The sequence below is a fragment of the Salvelinus fontinalis genome, chromosome 33 (assembly GCF_029448725.1).
Source record: "Salvelinus fontinalis isolate EN_2023a chromosome 33, ASM2944872v1, whole genome shotgun sequence".
NCBI lineage: Eukaryota > Metazoa > Chordata > Actinopteri > Salmoniformes > Salmonidae > Salvelinus > Salvelinus fontinalis.
In genome coordinates, this window is record NC_074697.1 from 31,083,442 (window position 1) to 31,108,584 (window position 25,143).

Sequence of the window (25,143 nt, forward strand, 5' to 3'; positions counted from 1 at the left end):
GACGGGAAGGTAACTTGCGGTCAACGCACTGCAGAGTAGCCTAGGCTGGCAGCAGTAGTTCACGCCATCCTATTAACCCAATCGGTTCTGCTTTCTTTGATTATTCGCCTATAAATAAATTGAATGCGTATAAGAAACAAAGACGCACGCAAAAATGTGCCTTGTTAATATACTTTCCTGTAGTTATTGTCTCATTTGGATGTAACGAAATTCAGGCACAAGTAGACTGATTATTTTCGTGTTGAACTGCTAGTAATTGTACATTAGCCTTGTTTTTATGTTTATATTACTAAGCATCAGTCTGCGCACATTCTGAAATTAGCCTGACCACACGGTCTCAATGAATTCTGTTGAAAAATGGAAAGGGTTTAATCGTCCACTCAAGGGGTACATTTTATGTGTCAGACCCCTCCCATTGTTGTCAGTCATCGTATTAATAATCGCGCCACTAGAAGTGTCATTATAAAGCCGGTTTTGGCGAGAGCCCGGGAACAGTAGTGGTGCTGTCTCAGTGCGCGTGGTGCTGAAAGTGCCATCAGAAGTAATGTGGTCGGTATTTTTTTTCTTTCTGTCTTATCTGGACAGGAACTTTGTCAAAGGAGAATTCCCCAATTATTCTCTAGATGCAGAGAAACAGAGTAAAGATGTGTTTTTCATGCTCAACAGCACTTTCTGTGCCAAAATGTCAGGCATGGGGGGAAATTGCTTTTACCAAGTGTCAGACGGAATTGAGGAGGTGCGCTCCGTGCGTGACCCGGCAGGTAAACTGGTGGATTGCTCAGTAACCATCAACCAGATGCAGGTGAAGTCATTCATGCATGTGTGTAGATTAGGACTGAAGCACCAGAGAAACAACCCAGGAGATATGGAGTTTAGTTTTACAGACATGGCAGAAGCCAAATACAACTGTCAAGCGTTCCAAAGGACATCAAAGCGCACGACGGTCACCACGGAGAGGATAGCCGCGCCAAAAGCACAGACACCGAATGAGAGGAGAGAGAATTCTGTCCAGGAGGATGGCAAGCAGGTGATACGGAGATCCAAGCGAGGATTCACTTATCCTGGAACTCTGTGGTGTGGAGCTGGCAACATGGCTGATAATTATGACCATTTGGGTAGGTTGCGTGAAGTTTGATATTATTCTGTATTTTAGATGCATGATTAACTATTCTGAACACATTTAGGCTTTCAACTGTTTTAATATACACTCTATTTGTAGGAGAGTTCACAGCGACTGACAGTTGTTGCCGCGTTCATGACCACTGCCCCTACGTCATCCATGCGTTTTCCTCAAAGTACAGCTATACCAATTTCAAGTGGCATCCCCTTAGTCACTGTGACTGCGATAATGCGTGAGTTTCCTACATTATAGTTGGAACGCCTTTTTTTGTTTATGAGCTTCATACACTTGAGTGATTATGTTAGACAGTTAAAGGCTGAAACCAATTATATGATGTACTGACTGTCAAACCATCCAAACAGGTTACAGTAAGCTGGAGTGGGACATTTTCTCTTTGTCACACTGTCTGTGCAGGTTGAAGGAGTGTCTGAGGAAAGTCAATGACACCTCCTCCAGGGTGGTTGGTCAGGCTTTCTTCAATGTCATCGAGGTGCCCTGTTTCCAGTTCATATATGAAGAGCAATGTGTGGAGCGCCACTGGTATGGCGTGTAAGTACAGTATTTACTGTAGATTTCAATAACGCGCTTACAAATCAAATACAAGTTTATTGGTCAGATACACAGATTTGCCGGTGTTATGGCAGGTGCAGTGAAATGCTTATGTTACTAGCGCTAACATGATGACCAGACCGGAAACGTCGCATGCACAAGCGTCGCAAAATACATTTAGAAATCCATGCTATTCAATTATTGCACCCACACTGCTCGCGCGTGCCAACGAGCGTCTGCGTTGCCAAGGGCTAAAATAGAAGTCATTCCTATTTCTGACGCAGATCACGCTGCAAGTCCTGCCTCTCCCATCTCCTCATTGGTTTATAGAAGCAGGTACCCACGTGCCATCTCCTCAATGGTTATACCCACGTGGGCGATTGAAAGATGAAATGTTTTGCCTGTCATCGTGGTAAAAGTGTAAGTTAGATGCCAATCACCATATAAGTTCAAAGATGAAAAAGCCTGGAAGGAGGAGCGATGACTAGAAACGATTCAGCTAGCTAATTAACGTTAGCTAGCAAGTGCAAGATAACTAGCTAAATTGCCATACATGTTGAATGCTTTTCGACCTGTCCCCAAATGAATGTCATTGGTTCAGAGTTTGTTTTGATATTTTAACCTGCGTGTCGTGATCGCGTTTGGTGTGGGGGGGAGCAAAATACATTTATGCACGATAGCGCACGATGGCGCACGCGCGCAGCTGGTTTGGGTTCCGTGTAACAGTGAACTAGAATGTCTTGCAAATACAATTCAAATAATCAACAAAATCAAACAAGAAATAACAATCCAAACATTTTTAAGTGGTTTTGTAGTACACTACAGGGAGCACATCTTAAACCTCTCTCCATCTCTGTTATCCACACAGGTGTAAAAAGTATGACAAGCTCCTGGTTGCAGTGCCTAGAGAGTCCATCCCGTATGATTTCGGAGGCATTGACGTTATTGATGTGCTGACTGTGGCTCCTCTGGTACAGAAAGAGACAAAGAAAACAGGCACAGAGCAGTACAATCCTGAAAGCACAACACAGTCCACTGTGTCCGGCTCCCAGACCACTGGCCCCGAGGAGCCCTCTCTCAGCAACATGGTCACCGCCGCTGAAGACTTCATCAAATTTCTGGCCACCGTCTCCACCTCTCAGGGCTCGGCTACAGACACCACCAAAGGAGAGACACAGACCTCAGAGAAGAAGAAGAGGAAGAACACTGGAGGGAAAAATAAGAAAAATAACAAGAAGAGGAAAGGGAAAGGAAAAGGGAGTAAGAGGAAGCAGAAAATCAACTCAGTCTCAAAAGGAGCAGAGGAAGGGACTATGGTTAGTCCTACCAAAGCAGAGGACGCTGTCGACAAGAGTAACTTTGTGAATGAGCCTGAGAATGATGACCAGTTGAATAGAAATGTCAACAGTTTCTGTCATGGTGAAATAGATCGTGGAGGGAAAGAGGAGCTTTCTAATAATGTCATGAGAGATGAACCACGTGTAGATGAAGAAAGTGCTGCAGAAACATCTGTCACCTCAGTCACTGCTGTCAAGAAGGAGCAGACAATGCTGGAAACCCCGGCTCTGATGGATCCCACAGAAGCAGCGTCTCTCTCTGCAACCACTGGCACACCCATTGTGACCACACAGAAAACCAAAAGGCAGAGGTCAAGAAAGGGGCAAGGGAGAAAAAAACAGAGCAACGTAACGCCAACTGTCACCCCTAAAGGAGTTGCATACCATACTGCCATTAAACAGGTCCTCCCAACTTCCACAACAGAGAGCTCTGGCACCCAGACCGTCCCTACCAGCACTGCCATAATCTCTGCAGATCAGTCTGCGCAACAAAGGTTAGAGAACCACAGTGAAAAGGGCCCTGTTACGGCTACTGCCGGCACCCCCATTGTGACTTTTATCAAAAGCAAACGGCACAGGTCAAAAGAGAGAAAGGAAAGAAATAAAAGGAGGAAAATCACTTCCACTCTTCCCATGGTGGCTGTTACTTTCAGAAACCCCACTGAAGAGGATTTTGCAGTGATCACTACTGAGAGCACAAGTGCTCCAGCCGTCACCACCATCACTACTGTGAGCACTGCAGGGCAGCCTGTGTCACACAGACCAGAAAATCACAATGAGAAGAGGTCCAATACCACTACGACTGTAAGCTCGACTTTCAGTGAGACCAAAAGGCACAGGCTGAAAGAGAGAGAGGGAAGAAAGAAGAGGGGGAAAATCATACCAACTCTTTTGGCTGCGGGAACATCTCTGCAGAATCCCACTGAAGATGCCCTTCATACAGTCACTACTGACAGCGCTGGTGTAATGAACAACCACCACTGTAGTCGCTGCAGAGCAGGCAGAGACACTAGCACCACAGAGCATAGGGAGTCACAGTGAAACGGGACTTCTCACCACAACAGCCAGCGTCCCCGTTGTGACTGGGAGAAGACAACGATCAAAAGAGAGGGAGGGTAGAAATAAAAGTAAACATGAGACCATAACCACTGTTGTCAAGGATGAGGTTCCTATCCATAATGAGCATGAAACTAAACTTGAAGAAATAATGACAAGTATAAGTCTGACACCCTCAGCGTCAGCAATCTCATCCAAAGTTGACGAAGTAGGAGAGTTCAATCTACAGGAATCGGAGAACTACAGAGAACAGGCCCTCTTCCCTGTGCAGACCAGCACATAAGTTCAATAAAATCCACTGTCCAGAAAACAGAAGAGAGACTAGGTAGAAAGAAAAGGAGAAAACCACCACAATGAGACTCATACTAACAATATTTCTAGTATAGAATGAAAGAATGCAATGATGTCCTAGATAACTAGCCTAGCTCTTGACTATCAGAAAAACCTGCTATGCAGACTCAGACGTAGGTGTATTATGTGTTAGTTGTCATCTTGTGTGTTTTGTCAAATCAACATTTGTGCCACTATTCAACAGGAATTGTAACAAGTGCATGAAGGATCAGGATAATGTTTTGTAATGATGTATGTGCATTTAAACACCAATGATTAATAAAATATTGGAAAGAAGCATATATTGAGTGCAATGAATTCTAAAAGTGTTGTATTCATTAATAACACATTCCCTTTTGTACATGTAGGCATATACTGTACTCCCAAGACAGCAGGGAATATTTAATACGGAAGAAATTAAAGAATTCCAAGTTCAGGGAGTTTGCCATTTCATCTGCTTACCCGTAAACTGCTTACTTGTACTTTTCTGCAAACGATGTTTGCCATATTGTATACACAGACAGGCTCCAAGCCAAGAAAGCTGAGCCTTCTTCCAGGTTTAAATACTATTTCCTTTGTTCTGTGTGGGACTTTGGACCTCTAGTCTCTTCCAATGCGATATAAGGCATATTGATGAAAGGGGTCACATTCTTCAAAAAGGATTATGTGCTCATTGTGAACTCTATTCTCCCCACCTAAACGAGGGTTGTAAAGAACCTGTAACCCTGAGGCTCAAATCCCTCAGCTGATTCTCACATGCTACTCTGAGAAGTTTTACAGAATGAGATTGACATATTATACTGTAGCTTACTTTACAGAGTACAGACACAGATGTTTAGAATAACTTCTGTAATTATGTCCAGCAGTTTATGGAAGGTGCACAATTTTTTGGTATTTCCCACTTAAAGATAATGAACATAAACAGCTCTCGGCTTTCACATGCAATTTCTGTTTCTGTCGTTTGTTTCTTGTCTGTTGTTTCTTGATTTAATTTAGCTATTTTACAATAAATTGCCAGAATATGTTACAGACTGAAAACACCAGCTAGGGTAATAGTAAAACAGTTGGACACTTCAGTAAGCAGTGACTGGTATTCAAAGCTTAATAACAAAGGGGACTTTGATGCAACTGATGGTGTTCCAGACTGGGACTAGACCCAAGCATTCAGACCAGCTTGGTTTGGGGGGAACAGAATGTTTAAGCAGTACTGGCAACGTAGTAGGCTAGTTGGATCTGAGACAGTATAATCATTTCTCACCTCATATCACATAATATTAAATCATCTGCATTGTCCTTTTTTTTCGATGGTCTTTTGAATGGAATCATACTGTATTTTGTATGGTCTGACTACTTGTGAGTAAGAATTATTCTGTTGACAAAGAAACAAGAGGGTCTTCTGTATAAAAAAAATTTTATGAAGGAAAGGCATTCAACAATGCTAATATACAGCTTTAATTAGTACTGCAGGCTGGCACTGATAGATCTCTTATTTGTTATGGACTCGTTTTGTTAATGGATTACATGAGAACATGATGAATACTGAAAATGACTGACACTGTTCTTACATGACTTTATTCAACTACAGGAAGTTAATTTGATAGGTTTAAAATACATTCATATGGATTAAATACATTGATAGAGGATAACATTTAAGTGTACTGTATATTACAGGACAGTAGCTGTAATGTGAATATGCTGATGTAGCACAGTAAGCACAGACCACAGTCGGCAATGCATTTAAAAATACTAAAAACATTCAAAGTAAAAAAAAGAATACAATTGTAAAAGTGCTTGAGGTCCTATACCTATTTTGTTCAACACTTCCAAGTAATACTGTCAATGTTCTTCATTGTGTTACACCGACTAGACATGAAGCTTGTATAGCTACTGTAGGCTAAAACCTATAACCAGTCAGCTCTCATGCAATACACTAAGCAGCAACTTGATATGAATCCAGAAACTAACAAGATAGCTATTAAAATGGCGTAAGACCCATGTGACAAAGATAAAATAGTATACAGTAGATATAATATACATGGTACTAGAAATGGCCTTTTCGAACCCCTACTGAGAGATGGTTAATATTCATATAGCATGTTACAGTAACCTCGGGTGTGATTCAGAAATACATAGTTTATTGGTTTTTGTTGCATCACATGCATTTGAAGTTAATACGCTTAAAACCTGGTTTAAAGAAGGCATGCAGTTGTCATTGTTTCCAGTACATTCAACAAAAATTGCAAGTGAGGAACAGTGCTGCCAAAGAAGTGATAGTCAACATTTACAACCATCTTCTTTAGGTGAATTTGAAACAAACCACTGTTATCAAATACATTTTCCATGTGCAATTTAGTCATCCATGTTGGTCACCATCTTCTTATCCTTCAATGTGACCCACTGAAGCAGTGAAGTGTATGCAGTATTATATAATGAGTCCAGTTCATATACAGTGCAGTAGGGGTGAGTAACAGTGGGATCAGGAGAAAGAAAGTCTCCTCTGGACCTAGCGATCCATCTCATCCAGCAGCGGTGTGGCGTCTCCAGCGAGGGACATTGGCATGCTCTCAATCATGGGGCTGGGAGAAGGTCGTGGGGTCATTCTGGGCCTCGTCTTCTTGCGCTCTGCCTCTTTCTCCTGGAGCCACTGCTCGGCCATCTTGCCCCAGTCCACTGCTGTGTGGGAAGTTGCCCTGAGGGTTGGGAGCATGGAGAAGATAACTCACTATTTACTTACTCACTCGCAATCTAGCAGTTGTATGCTTCCTGAATAATTAGAGCTAAGTTATCTGCGGTTGGAAACTTCTGTAAGAAATCCTCTCTAAGTGCCCAGCTACATACATGGACCATAGTCTCTTCATTTGAATTACCCAAATTGAAATAGTTTCTCTATTTGGATAATTCTGTCTAAGAGTTAGTTTTGAGAAGTGACTTACTTTGGTGTTGGTGTCCTGTGGTGGCGGGAAGAGGATGATGATGTTGGTGTGAAGGAGGAAGGGCGGTGTCCATGTCCTTGTGACCCGTGTGAGGACTGGGGAGTGCTGCTGGTGTACTGCGGCGCGGTGATAGTATGCTGCTGGCTGGGGCTGGGGGTGGTGTATGAATAGTTGGGCGTCAGAAGGGGAGTAGCAATGGGCTGCTGAGCTGGTGTGGCAAACACCTGGGACAGAAAAAAGAAGGGCTCATGTTGAACATAAACATGAAAAACTGATCGTTTTCAAAAAGTTTTCGTGATGACATTCAGATATACAGTAAGCGTCTGTGTATTCCAAACGTACGTGATAGGCGCTGCTGCTGTCCCCGCCACCGCTGCTGTCCCCAGTGTAGCCGTACTGGCTGGATGCCCACCCGGGCAGGTGTGGTGTTGGGGTTCTGGCCCTGGCCCGTTACAGCGGCAATGAACATCTGAGAGGTCATGTTCTGAGGGAGGACGTTCACTGCACGAGTCAGATCTGAGTGACAGAGACATAGGGCATACACAACACATACAACTTTATACATTAGAAGATTAAACAGAGAAACTGCTTCTTAAAAGTCCTTAAAATGTTGCTGATTCCAACCTTAGGATGCATGAAATGATAAAAACCAATTGAGGTAACATACAGTATATTATAGCCATAGAGATCCTGGGGAGTAAGTATACACAGTAACTGACCTAGGGCCTGGACAATACCACTATCACGATACTCGTTAGTATCGTGGCAAGAAACAAAACACAAAGCGGATATAAGTTCTTTAGGAAAAGAGCCCTGATGCTGGAAACAAACATCATGTTGTCATCCAGAGTCACATGTATTTATTTTTCTAGCTATATCACACAGTATTTTACATACAGCAGGTTTTTAAAGGACCAAAGAGTAAGATCTGCTTTGTGTTTTCATTTTTGCCATGGGAAAAATATGGAGATACTAGTATCATCCCTGCTCTAAACTGACCTGCAATGTTAATATTGCGTGGCATTGATAGAGGCTGGGGTTCGTGTTCTACTGCTGGGAGTAATACCTGTGGGAGAAATACCAAAAATCAGATAACAGAAGTGAATCTGTCATTAGAGCATGATTACCCTGGACTGTATGTTTAACTGTGAGGCATTTCTAAGGCAGCATTCTGTATATGCTCTGATCTGCCACTGGATCCTGTAAATGGTCTTTGAACCATTAGAAAAGTCCATTGACTGTGGGAAAAATGTGTCCTCTGTATCTGAACCCCTCAGGCGTGACAGTCACAAACTGAATCACGAAGCTAGCACCAGTTAGCAAACACAATTCTACAACTCACAACCTCTCTTTCGCCACCGCCATCCGGCTTGGATTCTCTGTCGACACGACCACGTCTGGTCTGCAGACAAATACCCCATCCGCTGTGCCCTCAACCGGCCTCCGTCTGAGCAGACCCCCTCCGTCTGAGCAGACCACCCCCCCGGGCTACTAACTTTAAACGCCGCGGGCTAGCTTAGTGGAGGCCTCACTACTCCATCTACGGCTGCCCCCTGGACACTATGATCACTTGGCTACATAGCTTATGCCTGCTTGACTGTCCATTAATTCACGGTACTCCATTCTGTTTATTTATGTTTTATCTGTCGGCTCTGTGCTTTAACTCAGGATCTGTGTGTAGTTAATCCGACCCTCTCTGCCTAGCCGTCGCCATTTTTACCTGCTGCTGCTGTGTTAGCTGACTAGCTGCTGTTATCTGACCTGCTGTTTTAGCTAGCTCTCCCAATCATGACCTGCAATCACTTTATGCCTTATTGTATGTCTCTCTCAAATATCAATATGCCTTGCATACTGTTGTTCAGGCTAGTTATCATTGTTTTGGTTTGCAATGGACCCCGTAGTTCCACTCTCCGTACCTCTGATACCTCCTTTGTCCCACCCCCCACACATGCGGTGACCTCACCCATTGAGACCAGCATGTCCAGAGATACAACCTCTCTTATCATCACCCAGTGCCTGGGCTTGCCTCCGCTGTACCCGTGCCCCACCATACCCTGGTCTGCACATTATGCCCAGAATCTATTCTACCACGCCCATAAATCTGCTCCTTTTATTCCTTGTCCCCAACGCTCTAGGCGACCAGTTTTGATAGCCTTTAGCCGCACCCTCATCCTACTACTCCTCTGTTCCTCGGGTGATGTGGAGGTAAACCCAGGCCCTGCATGTCCCCAGTCACCCTCATTTGTTGACTTCTGTGATCGAAAAAGCCTTGGCCTCATGCATGTCAACATCAGAAGCCTCCTCCCTAAGTTTGCCTTACTCACCGCTTTAGCACACTCTGCCAACCCTGATGTCCTTGCCGTGTCTGAATCCTGGCTTAGGAAGGCCACCAAAAACTCTGAGATTTCCATACCCAACTATAACACTTTCCGTCAAGATAGAACTGCCAAAGGGGGAGGAGTTGCAATCTACTGCAGAGATAGCCTGCAAAGTTCTGTCATACTTTCCAAGTCTATGCCCAAACAGTTCGAACTTCTAATTTTAAAAATGAATCTCTCCAGAAATAAGTCTCTCACTGTTGCCGCCTGCTACCGACCCCCCTCAGCTCCCAGCTGTGCCCTGGACACCATCTGTGAATTGATCGTTCCCCATCTAGCTTCAGAGTTTGTTCTGTTAGGTGACCTAAACTGGGATATGCTTAACACCTCGGCAGTCCTACAATCTAAGCTTGATGCCCTCAATCTCACACAAATCATCAAGGAACCCACCAGGTACAACCCTAAATCCGTAAACATGGGCACCCTAATAGACATTATCCTGACCAACTTGCCCTCCAAATACACCTCTGCTGTCTTCAATCAAGATCTCAGCGATCACTGCCTCATTGCCTGTATCCGCCACGGGTCCACGATCAAACGACCACCCCTCATCACTGTCAAACGCTCCCTGAAACACTTCTGCGAGCAGGCCTTTCTAATCGACCTGGCCCGGGTACCCTGGAAGGATATTGACCTCATCCCGTCAGTTGAGGATGCCTGGTCATTCTTTAAAAGTTACTTCCTCACCATATTAGACAAGCATGCTCCGTTCAAAAAATGCAGAACCAAGAACAGATATAGCCCTTGGTTCACTCCAGACCTGACTGCTCTCGACCAGCACAAAAACATCCTGTTGCGAACTGCAATAGCATCGAAGAGCCCCCGTGATATGCAACTGTTCAGGGAAGTCAGGAACCAATACACGCAGTCAGTCAGGAAAGCAAAGGCCAGCTTTTTCAAGCAGAAATTTGCATCCTGTAGCTCTAACTCCAAAAAGTTCTGGGATACTGTAAAGTCCATGGAAAACAAGAGCACCTCCTCCCAGCTGCCCACTGCACTGAGGCTAGATAACACGGTCACCACTGATAAGTCCGTGATAATCGAAAACTTCAACAAACATTTCTCAATGGCTGGCCATGCCTTCCACCTGGCGACTCCAACCTTGGCCAGCAGCCCCGCCCCCCCCCGCTGCTACTCGCCCAAGCCTCCCCAGCTTCTCCTTTACCCATATCCAGATAGCAGATGTTCTGAAAGAGCTGGAAAACCTGGACCCATACAAATCAGCTGGGCTTGACAATCTGGACCCCCTATTTCTGAAACTGTCGCATTGTCGCACCCCCTATTACCAGCCTGTTCAACCTCTCCTTCGTATCATCTGAGATCCCCAAGGATTGGAAAGCTGCCGCTGTCATTCCCCTCTTCAAAGGGGGAGACACCCTGGACCCAAACTGTTACAGACCTATATCCATCCTGCCCTGCCTAGCTAAGGTCTTCGAAAGCCAAGTCAACAAACAGATCACTGACCATCTCGAATCCCACCGTACCTTCTCCGCTGTGCAATCCGGTTTCCGAGCCGGTCACGGGTGCACCTCAGCCACGCTCAAGGTACTAAACGATATCATAACCGCCATCGATAAAAGACATTACTGTGCAGCCGTCTTCATCGACCTGGCCAAGGCTTTCGACTCTGTCAATCACCATATTCTTATCGGCAGACTCAATAGCCTCGGTTTTTCTAATGACTGCCTTGCCTGGTTCACCAACTACTTTGCAGACAGAGTTCAGTGTGTCAAATCGGAGGGCATGTTGTCCGGTCCTCTGGCAGTCTCTATGGGGGTACCACAGGGTTCAATTCTTGGGCCGACTCTTTTCTCTGTATACATCAATGATGTTGCTCTTGCTGCGGGCGATTCCCTGATCCACCTCTACGCAGACGACACCATTCTGTATACTTCCGGCCCTTCCCTGGACACTGTGCTATCTAACCTCCAAACGAGCTTCAATGCCATACAACACTCCTTCCGTGGCCTCCAACTGCTCTTAAACGCTAGTAAAACCAAATGCATGCTTTTCAACCGTTCGCTGCATACACCCGCACGCCCGACTAGCATCACCACCCTGGACGGTTCCGACCTAGAATATGTGGACATCTATAAGTACCTAGGTGTCTGGCTAGACTGCAAACTCTCCTTCCAGACTCATATCAAACATCTCCAATCCAAAATCAAATCTAGAGTCGGCTTTCTATTCCGGAACAAAGCCTCCTTCACTCACGCCGCCAAACTTACCCTAGTAAAACTGACTATCCTACCGATCCTCGACTTCGGCGATGTCATCTACAAAATAGCTTTCAATACTCTACTCAGCAAACTGGATGCAGTTTATCACAGTGCCATCCGTTTTGTTACTAAAGCACCTTATACGACCCACCACTGCGACCTGTATGCCCTAGTCGGCTGGCCCTCGCTACATGTTCGTCGTCAGACCCACTGGCTCCAGGTCATCTACAAGGCTATGCTAGGTAAAGTGCCGCCTTATCTCAGTTCACTGGTCACGATGGCTACACCCACCCGTAGCACGCGCTCCAGCAGGTGTATCTCACTGATCATCCCTAAAGCCAAAACCTCATTTGGACGCCTTTCCTTCCAGTTCTCTGCTGCCTGCGACTGGAACGAATTGCAAAAATCTCTGAAGTTGGAGACTTTTATCTCCCTCAACAACTTTAAAAATCTGCTATCCGAGCAGCTAACCGATCGCTGCAGCTGTACATAGTCCATCTGTAAACTACCCACCCAATTTACCTACCTCACCCCCATACTGCTTTTATTTATTTACTTTTCTGCTCTTTTGCACACCAGTATCTCTTCTTGCACATGATCATCTGATGATTTATCACTCCAGTGTTAATCTGCTAAATTGTAATTATTCGATTTATTGCCTACCTCATGCCTTTTGCACACATTGTATATAGATTCTCTTTTTCCTACCATGTTATTGACTTGTTTATTGTTTACTCCATGTGTAACTCTGTGTTGTTGTCTGTTCACACTGCTATGCTTTATCTTGGCCAGGTCGCAGTTGCAAATGAGAACTTGTTCTCAACTAGCCTACCTGGTTAAATAAAGGTGAAATAAAATAAATAAATAAAAACTCAACCCTGCATGCCAGAGAAAAGTCATGACATTCTGATTGACATTCTAACAATAACACTACAGTGCATTCAGAAAGTATTAAGAACTCTTGACCTTTTCCACATTTCTTTCCGTTACAGCCTTATTCTAAAATGGATTAAATAGTTTTTTCCCTCCTCCTCATCAATCTGCATATAATACCCCATAATAACAAATTCTTGCAAATTTAGAAATCCCCCTCCTTTACTCCATACTTTGTTGAAGCATCTTTGGCAGTGATTACAGCCTTGAGACTTCTTGGGTATGACGCTACAAGCTTGGCACACTTGTATTTGGGGAGTTTCTCCCATTCTTCATGCAGATCCTCTCCAGCTCTGTCAGGTTGGACGGGGTGCATTGCTGAACAGCTATTTTCAGGTCTCTCCAGAGATGTTCAATTGGGTTCAAGTCCGGGCTCTGGCTGGGCCACTCAAGGACATTTAGAGACCCAAAGCCACTCCTGCGTTGTCTTGGATGTGTGCTTAGGGTCATTGTCCTGTTAGAAGGTGAACCTTCGCCCCAGTCTGAGGTCCTTTTAATCAAGGATCTCTGTACTTTGCTCCGTTTATCTTTCCATCAATCCTGACTATTCTCCCAGTCCCTGCCGCTGAAAAACATCCCGACAGCATGATGCTGCCACCACCATGCTTTACCGTAGGGATGGTGCCAGGTTTCCTCCAGACGTTACAAGTTCAATCTTGTTTTCATCAGGCCAGAGAATCTTGTTTTTCATGGTCTGAGAGCCCTTTAGGTGCCTTTTGGCAAACTTCAAGCGGGCTGTCATGTGCCTTTTACTGAGGAGTGGCTACGTCTGGCCACTATACCATAAAGAACTGATTGGTGGAGTGCTGTACAGATGGTTGTCCATCTGGAAGGTTCTCCCATCTCCACAGAGGAACTCTGGAGCTCTGTCAGAGTGACCATCGGGTTCTTGGTCACCTCCCTGATCAAGTCCCTTCACCCCCTATTGCTCAGTTTGGCCGGGCGGCCAGCTCTACACTCTTGGTGTTTCCAAACTTCTTCCATTTAAGAATGATGGAGGCCACTGTTTTCCTGGGGACCTTCAGTGCTGCAGACATTTTTTGGTACCCTTCCCCAGATCTGTGCCTCGACACAATCCTGTCTTGGAGCTCTATGTACAATTCCTTCGACCTCATGGCTTGGTTTTTGCTCTGACATGCACTGTCAACTGTGGGACTTTATATACTCCAATCAAGTTGAAGAAACATCTCAAGGATGATCAATGGAAACAGGATGCACCTGAGCTCAATTTTGAGTCTCATAGCAAAGGGTCTGAATAGTTATGTAAATAAGGTATTTCTGTTTTCGCTTTGTCATTATGAGGCATTGTGTGTAGATTGATGAAGGAAAAACTATATTTTATCCATTTTAGAATAGGGCTGTAATGTAACAAAATGTGGAAAAAGTCAAGGGGTCTGAATACTTTCCTAATGAACTGTACATTATGTGACATTACAACACCACATTACTGTATTTATGAAGGTTCACTGAACAGTGATGATTACTGTGGATAATGTGACAAACCCTCCTGAGCGAGTGAGAGAGGTAAGTAAGAGTTAATGTTTATGTTCATGTTCTGTCATGTCTCTAAGCAAGCACCAATAATTTCTCTTGCTTTTGGCAGGCAACAGCGGCAGAGGCAAACAGGCACTATATGCTTCCCCAACTGTCTTGACACACATTCTGTGTTTGGGTTTGGGTGGGGCAGTTCCATTTCAAACACCATAGCTTTTCTATTTAGGGCGTCAATTGCACATGGAAAAAAATGAAGCCAAGCGCATCTCCAGCATTTGTATTTCTATGCAAATTCATGCATCCTATGAATGGGTGTTGATTTAAATGACAAAGGCAGCGGGAGGTGTGGTTAGCAGTCCTGTGGTAACCTTGGCTTTGCGCCGGGCTGGTAACCGAGCAGAAACTTCCCTGGCAGCTCTCTACAGGCAGACACATAGTAGGGGATGAATGTAGGCTTCTCCTTGCTTTTCACCAAGACCTCCTCCATTTTCTGCAATTCAAAAAACACGGACGGCAGCTGATGATCAATTGAAGAAAATTGAAAAGGTTTCTATCCCATCTGTCTCTGTATCTCTTATTCCCCCTCTCTCTCAAACACACACAAACTGGCAGATAGACTGATGCACACATAAAGACATATCCATACACAATGATACTGTGAATTGAAAGAAAGTATATCCTTGTTCCTACCTTTCGGTCTCCACCATTGCATTCTTGAAAATACTTGTGACCACGCAGATCGCGAGCAAACGCAGCAATTGGTTGAACGTATCTGGCTGTGATTTCATCCAGATCTTCAAATTCCTGAGAAAAAGGTCACACAACCTATTAAAAAAGTGAAACACATTGGTATCGTGCCAAATGGCGCCCTATTCCCTACATCGTGCACTACTTCTGTGGATTATACAGGGAAAGGGTGCCATTTTGGATTCTATTTATACAGGCATATACTGCTTCATAACGAAGAAGCCTGTGAATGGAGCTGACCTCAGTGTTGATCCACAGGGTATGTTCCAGGCTGAAGGCGTTCTCTTTGCCCTCCTCTCGTACGTCAATGTGCTGGTAGATGCTATCAGCAATCTTCCAAGTAACAGTCAGGTGGTTCTCTCCCTTACTGCTGGGCCTGATGATCACATCTCCCTGGTCCAGGGACTCCATCATCTTCTCTGCCTGCTTGAAGTTGATGTTATGGAACGATGGGTGGGCTATCACCCTCTTAATGTAGGCTATAGGGAGTGGAAATCTGTATTTAGGGTTTGGTATTATATTATTAGGGCTGGTTTCCCAGACACACGTAGCATAGCCTTGGACTAAAAAACACTTTAAATGGCGAATCTCCAATGAACATGCTTCTTATTCCAGGACAAGGCTTAATCTGTTACCACAATCAACCAATAATAAAAGATGAATCCAAAATGTCATTTGATCCATTTATCAACTCCAGCTATGTTCTCCATCTAGCGATTTCAGACAGGTACACACTTGTTCTCTGCTGTTTCTTCTTGGCCTCCTCCTCCTGCTTCACATCCTCTGTCTCAGTGTCAAAGTCGTAGTAGGTGTCCTTGGGAAGCTTCCAGTCGTTGTTCTTATCCGACAGGTCTGACGTCCGACAGGTCAGATCCACACTGAGCTTCTCAATGTCAATCTTCATGATCCTGCAGTGCACTGTCATGCCCACCTACAGCAGGTTCAAGTTAAAGTGTTATATGACTATTAGTTATACTGAAATTGAGAGATATTTTTGGGGAAACTACCGTGATACCTTAACCCTTTCTTCAGGGTGCTTGACCACTTTGTCACTGAGGAACTTGGTGGGGATAAAGCCGGTGACTCCGTTGTCCATGCGACAGCGGACCCCAATAGCTTGGCCAGGGCAGGAAGCCACTGTCAAAATGATTCCACACCTGCCAGAGAGACCAGAGGCTATGTCAGACTTTGTTGATCAAAAAGACAGCTGTGGGCAATATAAATATAGCAACAAATAATAATCTAGGAATTTAAAACCCATAACACACCACTCTTCAGATTGACTGTCAGTATAGATTGCAGCAGAATATGGAGCATATATGATTCTCACCTCGCTGAGCTCAGGGAAGTTGTCCTGCTGACAGAGAGGACACTGCCACAGACCTGTCTCATCATTCCTTATGGCCTAGTCATAACTCTCCCCCTGGGGGCGCCGGTGAGCAATGCCTGTCACCACACTGGTAATAAACTTACCTAAAGCGGCAGGACAGGACAGACAGTGTTGAGATTCCAGTAAAGGATTTATACATGTTTTCTACTATGTCAACTTTGGGTCTGTGACTCCCTGCACCAAAAAAAACCTGGCAGTGTGCGTATTAACACATCACTTTGAAAGAGATATCAATAATACCCTGGTTGAGAAGGAACAGTACGGGCCGATGTAGAAGGTCTCTGGTGTCTCCTTGGTGAGCAGGTTAAAAATCTCCTTTGTGTTAGGTCCTCTGTAGGTGGACCTCAGGTCTTTGTACCTGCAGCTCAGCTCAGCACAGATGTCATACAGGGTGATGCCCTTGTTACCATAACCCTGTGGACACAGAGAGTTTCAAACAGTGAGCACTACAATGTCCTCAGATCAGGAGGAGTATGCAAGAGTATGCAAGCTCTTCATAACCACCCAGAGTAGGACAATGGGTGTTCCAAATGGCATCCTATTCCCTATATAGTGCACTACTTCTGAGACACAGCCTACATCTCCCACACTGACCTGTCTTTCCAGCTCCTCAACGAAGGCATCCAAGTCCAGGTCTTTGAGCCGCTCCGGGTTTTCCAGGATCTCCTCCAGTGCTCCGGCCGGCTCATCGTACTCCAGAGCGTCCAGAGCGTCAACGGCCGTCTTCCTGGCCCACTCATAGGTCTCTGGGTGCACCCGCGACCCGTCCAGAACCTCAATATAGGAGTCAGTACTGCAGGTAGGGAGAGACACTTGATGTCAAGGATTCAGTTATTTAGTGAATTGGCTGTGTGATGATGTCAACAAAAGTACTTTTGTCAAGTTATTCACTGTTTCTATTATGAGTTGAATTTCGAATAGAAATATGTTTTTTAGTCTCAGGTATTTTCTGCACTATTGTATGAATGACCATGCCCAATGTTCTGAGACTGACCTATCTCCCAGAGAAGCTGTGTCAATCTTGATGAAACCAGCACAGTTGATGAAGACCTTGGGGCCCATGTGACACATGGCGACCAGCTGAGTGCGATTCTCCAGACGAGTGTGCTGAGTGCGGTTCTCCAGACGAGTGTTATTTTGCCTCAGGATCTGGAAACAGAGGGATAAATGTACATGCAAATGTATCTGTTCAGAAGTCAGTACAGTAGAGCAGTGGTTCCCAAACTATAGGGTTGTAATAGTAGAAGCACAAGGTGCAATTTAGAAATTAGGAAGTGCATCATCAGTTTTTCTCTTGTCATGTCTGTCATTGCATACCTTAGAGAGCTATTTATAACTTGTCAGAAATGTCCAGTTGATCAACTAGCCCATGTCAGCTAACGTTTTTAGCAACATTTTTTAGCTCATAGACTTTGTTGTAATGTTTGAGTCACTCAGATATCACATGAATACACATTAGGCATGGCAAAATGTATATATTTGCATGAAAATGACCTTTAAACCTGCAAAATGTTCTCTCCGCCAACAAGAGGGGTGTGAACCGTTTGTGTCATGAACAGTGCTTGCACCCATAGAAATAGACGTGGTGCGCACGTGTGTCCAGAGGGGGGGCACGGGATGTTCCACAATGCTGGAAGGGGGCCTGAGTGAAAAAGTTTGCAGTAGAGTACTGAATTATTCTAAGATACTGTAATAATAAAAACATATAGGTACATACTGCTACTGTATATTGATCAATTCTATCTGGTAACACTTGGTATATTGTTTCTCTTATATATGTGTAGTAACACTGTAATTACATTGTATTAACATGTTTGCAATCTAGATGCCTCAAGTGATCTATGTCTTACCCTGAGCAGGTGGGATCCCTTCCTGGGCCCCAGGCCACAGACGTACTGCAACAGGCTCTGGGTGTAGGGGTGGGCCATTGCCCGGTTCACATCCACACCCACTTCATTTACCCGGTTGATAAACTCAAAGTACAGAGCATTCAGCAGGTCCTCCTTCACTACATGCTCCTGTGTGGGAGGCAGACAGAGAACAGTCAGACTCACTCTTTACAGGCACATTGATTCACAGACTTTGATTCAAACCAGACTATGATTATCAGGTACCGTCAACTACACTTCTGCATTTGGGAGATTCCACGCCAGCATTGCCCGAAAATATGTATGTTATCACAGATCTTTGGGGGAATTCTCACATAAAAACTTAATTGGGTGGAAAGATGTTTAACACACTTTTTACATTTGCATCACAAATATTTTTTTAGAACCATTTTAGTGCATTTTAAGAGCTATACCTGCCTCCTGTAAGACCCTATGGTCAGTGAACCATACATGTTACAGACAACATCTTGGTGTTTGGAACAATATACTCGTCAAACACATAACATTTTAAAAGTGGGCTCTCTGTTACTTTTGAAGAAATTATCCATTTTATACATTGACATTCTAGGTCATTAACCAATCACAGCCCTCCTGTAGGATTGCACATTCAGCAAGTCACCAGCAGAGGAAGTTCTCTTCGAATCCATTTTCCCATTCACTGTGTTGGCGGTGCTCATAAAATGTATCATAACTTTAACGCACTCTGGAAATGTGATGCACTTGTAGAGTATATTGTTTAAAACAATCTGTCTAAAAATGAACAAAATCAAAAAGGGTACTTTTGAGACATAAATATGAATAGTTATGTTTAATAAATTCACATGTAAAATTGTATTTCAGAATGTAGCAATACTCTATATTTTAGAGCACAATGTTAGGAGTATAATGACACCAAGATGTTGTCTGTATCATGTATGGTTCACGGATACAGTAGGTCTAAATAGGGCCTAAAATGGCCACTTTCATGATTTTATAAAAAATGGTTTGTTACAAATCAAATCAAATTGTATTTGTCACATGCGCCGAATACAACAGGTGTAGACCTTACCGTGAAATGCTTACTTACAAGCCCTCAACCAACAATGCAGTTCAAGAAAGGGGTTTCTAAAGGATCTCTGTAAACCACCTGTGTGTTTTCATCAGAGCCGCCGCTAGGTGATGATGATCTCCCAACCATCACTGGCCAAATGTAGACAGGGGTAGCGTCCTGAATGGCACCCTAGTCACTATATAGTGCGCTACTTTTGACCAGAGCCCTATTAGGAACTCATTCTGGATGATGTCATTAGTACCTGCAAAGGGTGCAACTTGAGGCAGAGGATGTCATTGTCACTGCTGCACACCTGAGCATACTCCACTAGGGGGTCCTGGATCTTCCTGGCCACAGACACAGCCTGTCTCAGGAGAGGGGGGTAGTCCCGGAAATCTGGCTGTGGATTGGAGAAATAGAAAAATATGTAGAGTTAAGAGAAAATCTATTGAAGTGTCACTCACTCCACAATATTACAGTCATTGGCAATACACATTACAGATTTAAAACCGCATTTTGGACCACTCAGAGAGTTTTGGGAGGTACAGTATGTAGAATACATCCAATGTAGAACAAATTGAGATGAGGAAATGTTTGTCTTGTGAGAATAAAAAAAACATGTTTAGGGAAAAGAGGGCAGGACTTGACCTCTGACTTCTTGCTGTTCAAGTAGAGCATGGCCAGTTCATTGTCAACCAGCTCCACGCCAATGGTGTGGAAGGAGTACTCCTGCTCCAGCTCACTGGCAGTGCGTTTAATGTCCTCAATCACCATCGGGGCATCCCTGCACAAGGAGTGGAGGAAGGAACGTTACAAACATTCAGGATAAGTCCTAAATGGAACCCAATTAGTACACTATATAGGGAATAGGATGCAGCTTGGAATACATCCTCAGTCATGTTAGTAACCTTCTTCAAACAGCAGTCTAAGAAGGCCACAGGTGAAAGCAAGCAGGAGAGGGTTGCAAACCTGTTCTCCCCAGCTATAGCGATGATGTGAGGGTTCTTGCTGTTCAGAAACTTCTTCAGGGTTTCAATATCGTGGATCTAAAGGTATGGTAGGACAAATATTAGAACATGGACAAATATTAGTCAACATTGGATGGTATGGTTATCTGAGCTTTGTCAAAACTCTTGCCCTGTGTCCCAAATCGACACTATTCCCTACATAGCGCACAACATTTTACCAGTATGCAATCACTACTGGAAGTCGCTCTGGATAAGAGCATCTGCTAAATGACTAAAATGTCAATATAAATAGCATGCCATTTAGGAAAAATGTCAATATAAATAGGGTGCCATTTAGGATGCACACTTGATTTGGTTTCATAAATACCTTTTTCTCCCTTTCATCCTCCCTCCATGCGTTCCTCCTCTTCAGGAAGTAAGGAAGCCTGAGGAAATCCCCCACCTCTCCGTCACCGTTCACCAGGGCACAGAACACGGGTGTCTCTGCGGACAAAGAGGTTTGCAGTGAATAATAACTAAGTCATAAACACAGAAATCGTATTAAATTACTAGAGGGGCCATGTCTTAAACCCTCAAAGTTCCAGAATGGGGTGCAAATTACAGCAATATTGACCAGGGAGAAATCCATACCAGTCTAATTGAAATGAATGGCAGTAGAGGCATAATCCTGATTATACTTATGCATTAAAATTAAAGAAAGGCATGTGATATATAAAAAAATGTGTAATAGAATTATTGTCAACCTAAAATATTGTCATATAATTATTAAAACAGTTTTATACTAATTTTCTGTGTAAATAGCCTCTAAAATATATGTACAGTGTCTTGCAAAAGTATTCATCCCCCTTCGTGTTTTTTCTATTTTGTTGCATTACAACCTGTAATTGAAAAGGATTTCTATTTGGATTTCATGCAATGGCCTTACACAAAATAGTCCAAATTGGTGAAGTGAAATGAAAAAAAATAACTTGTTTAAATTTTTTTAAACAAATTTTAAATGTAAAAGTGGTGCGTGCATATGTATTCACCCCCTTTGCTATGAAGCACCTAAATAAGATCTGGTGCAACCAATTACCTTCAGTCACCTGTGTGCAATCTAAGTGTCACATGATCTGTCACATGATCTCAGTATATATATACACCTGTTCTGAAAGGCCCCAGAGTCTGCAACACCACTAAGCAAGGGGCACCACCAAGCAAGCAGCACCATGAAGGAACTTCAAAGCTCCACAGCGGAGATGGGAGCATCTGTCCACAGAACCACTTTAAGACGTACACTTCACAGAGCTGGGCTTAAGGGAAGAGTGTCCAGAAAAAAAGCCATTGCTTAAAGAAAAAAGTAAGCAAACACGTTTGGCGTTAGCCAATAGGCATGTGGGAGACTCCCCACACATATGGAAGAAGGTACTCTGGTCAGATGAGACTAAATTTGAGCTTTTTGGCCATCAAGGTAAACGCACCTCTCATCACCCCGAGAACACCATCACCACAGTGAAGCATGGTGGTAGCAGCATCATGCTGTGGGATGTTTTTCCTCGGCAGGGACTGGGAAACTGGTCCGAATTAAAGGAATGATGGATGGCGCAAAATACAGGGAAATTCTTGAGGGAAACCTGTTTCAGTCTTCCAGAGATTTGATACTGGGACGGAGGTTCGCCTTCCAGCAGGAAAATGACTCTAAGTATACTTCTAAAGCAACACTCAAGTGGTTTAAGGGGAAACATTTAAATGTATTGGAATAGCCTAGTCAAAGCCCAGACCTCAATCCAATTGAGAATCTGTGGTATGACTTAAAGATTGCTGTACACCAGCGGAACCCATCCAACTTGAAGGAGCTAGAGCAGTTTTGCCTTGAAGAATGGGCAAAAATCCCATTGGCTAGATGTGCCAAGCTTATAGAGACATAACCCAAGATACTTGCTGCTGTAATTGCTGCAAAAATTGGCTCTACAAAGTATTGACTTTGGAAAACTTTGAGTGATATTATATTATACTTGCTGCATTTAAAAGTCCTATCATCAACTGATTTCAGCCAGGGTATGGCTGTGGATTGACTGCATATATGTGTTGAAGAGGTCATTGTAACCAAAATAATGAAAATACCATGGCAACACGTAGGGTGAAAGATGCCGTGGGGGTAACGGGAGTTAGCATAGCAGTCACTCAACTCTCCTAAACCTGAGAAGGAACTACTTCTAAATGTTAATGCACTATATACAAAAGTATGTGGACATCCCTTTAGTAGATTCGGCTATTTCAGCCACACTCGTTGATGACAGGTGTATAAAATCGAGCACACAGCCATGCAACTGTAACGCTCGTCCTCCTCCTCGTCTGAGGATGAGCAAGGATTGGACCAATGTGCAGCGTGGTATGTATCCATAGAATATTTATTTGTGAAAGACGAACACGAAGAACACTTGACGAAATTCAAAATAACAAAACGAAGTGAACAGAACTGTACTTGAGAACATAAAACAAGAACGCACGAACAGGAACGTACACACGAACGAACGAACGAAAACAGTCCTGTGTGGCACAAACACTGACACAGGAACAATCACCCACAAACAAACAGTGAGAACAGCCTATCTTAATATGGTTCTCAATCAGAGGAAACGTAAAACACCTGCCCCTGATTGAGAACCATATCAGGCTAATTGAAAATGAACCCAACATAGAAACACATTACATAGAATGCCCACCCAGCTCACTTCCTGACCAACTAAACAAAGACAAAACAAAGGAAATAAGGTCAGGAACGTGCCAGTAACACCCCCCCCCCCCCCCCCCCCCCCAAGGTGCGGACTCCGGCCGCAAAACCTGAACCTATAGGGGAGGGTTTGGGTGGGCATCTGTCCACGGTGGCGGCTCTGGCTCTGGACGTGGTCCCCACCCCACCATAGTTAATCCCCGCTTCCGTGGCCTCCTCCTAATGGCTACCCACCATATTAACCCCACTGGATTAAGGGGCAGCACCGGACTGAGGGGCAACACCGGACTGAGGGGCAGCACCGGACTGAGGGGCGGCACCGGACTGAGGGGCGGCTCCGGACTGAGGGGCGGCTCTGGACTGAGGGGCGGCTCCGGACTGAGGGGCGGCTCCGGACTGAGTGACGGCTCCGGACTGAGTGACGGCTCTGGCAGGTCATGGCTGGCTGACGGCTCTGGCAGGTCATGGCTGGCTGACGGCTCTGGCAGGTCATGGCTGGCTGACGGCTCTGGCAGGTCATGTCTGGCGGGCGGCTCTGGCTGCTCCTGTCTGGCGGGCGGCTCTGGCTGCTCCTGTCTGGCGGGCGGCTCTGGCTGCTCCTGTCTGGCGGGCGGCTCTGGCTGCTCCTGTCTGGCGGGCGGCTCTGGCTGCTCCTGTCTGGCGGGCGGCTCTGGCGGCTCCTGACTGACGGACGGCTCTGGCGGCTCCTGACTGACGGACGGCTCTGGCGGCTCCTGACTGACGGACGGCTCTGAAGGCTCCTGACTGACGGACGGCTCTGGCGGCTCCTGACTGACGGACGGCTCTGAAGGCTCAGGACAGACGGGCGGCTTTGAAGGCTCAGGACAGACGGGCAGTTCAGACTGCGCTGGGCAGACGGATAGCGCGGACGGCGCTGGGCAGACGGGCAGTGCAGGCGGCTCTGGGCAGACGGGCAGTGCAGGCAGCACTGGGCAGATGGGCAGTGCAGGCGGCACTGGGCAGACGGGCAGTGCAAGCGGCACTGGACAGACAGCAGACTCTGGCCGGCTGAGGCGCACAGTAGGCCTGGTGCGTGGTGCCGGAACTGGTGGTACCGGGCTAAAGACACGCACCTCAAGGCTAGTGCAAGGAGCAGCAACAGGGCGCATAGGGCTCTGGAGACGCACAGGAAGCCTGGTGCGTGGTGTTGGCACTGGTGGTACTGGGCTGGGGCGGGGAGGTGGCGCCGGATATACCGGACCGTGCAGGCGTACTGGCTCCCTTGAGCACCGAGCCTGCCCAACCTTACCTGGTTGAATGCTCCCCGTAGCCCGACCAGTGCGGAGAGGTGGAATAACCCGCACTGGGCTGTGTTGGCGAACCGGGGACACCATGCGTAAGGCTGGTGCCATGTATGCCGGCCCGAGGAGACGCACTGGAGACCAGACGCGTTGAGCCGGCTTCATGGCACCTGGCTCAATGCTAAATCTAGCCCGGCCAGTGCGGGGAGGTGGAATAACCCGCACCGGGCTAAGCACACGTACAGGAGACACCGTGCGCTTTACCGCATAACACGGTGTCTGCCCGTACTTTCGCTCTCCACGGTAAGCTCGGGGAGTTGGCGCAGGTCTCCTACCTGACTTCGCCACACTCCCTTGTAGCTCCCCCCCCCAATAATTTTTGGGGGCTGACTCACAGGCTTCCTACCGCGTCGTCGTGCTGCCTCCATTCGCCGGTCTCTCTCCTCACACTGCTCCAGAGAATCTCAGGCGGGCTCCGGCCTTCTCCTTGGGTCGATCGCCCACCTGTCGATCTCCTCCCACGTAGTGTAATCCAGACTCTGTTCCTGCTGCCGCTGCCTGTTACCCCGCTGCTTGGTCCTTGGTTGGTGGGTGATTCTGTAACGCCCGTCCTCCTCCTCGTCTGAGGATGAGCAAGGATCGGACCAATATGCAGCGTGGTATGTATCCATAGAATATTTATTTGTGAAAGACGAACACGAAGAACACTTGACAAAATACAAAATAACAAAACGACTTGAACAGACCTGTACTTGAGAACATAAAACAAGAACGCACGAACAGGAACGTACACAC

General features: G+C 45.4%; 1 protein-coding gene and 1 pseudogene across 1 annotated transcript; one reads left to right on the forward strand and one right to left on the reverse strand.

Moving 5' to 3' along the window:
• Positions 1-124: 124 nt before the first annotated feature.
• On the forward strand, positions 125-4,692 carry LOC129832011 (uncharacterized). The gene is made up of 4 exons (XM_055895722.1): positions 125-1,115; positions 1,220-1,352; positions 1,535-1,669; positions 2,538-4,692. Exons 1-4 carry the CDS (start codon positions 545-547, stop codon positions 4,045-4,047), a joined length of 2,349 nt encoding a protein of 782 aa, XP_055751697.1. The 5' UTR covers positions 125-544; the 3' UTR covers positions 4,048-4,692.
• Positions 4,693-5,825: 1,133 nt separating this feature from the next.
• LOC129832012 (transcription elongation factor SPT6-like) overlaps positions 5,826-25,143 on the reverse strand; it is a 31,055-nt pseudogene continuing 11,737 nt past the window's right edge.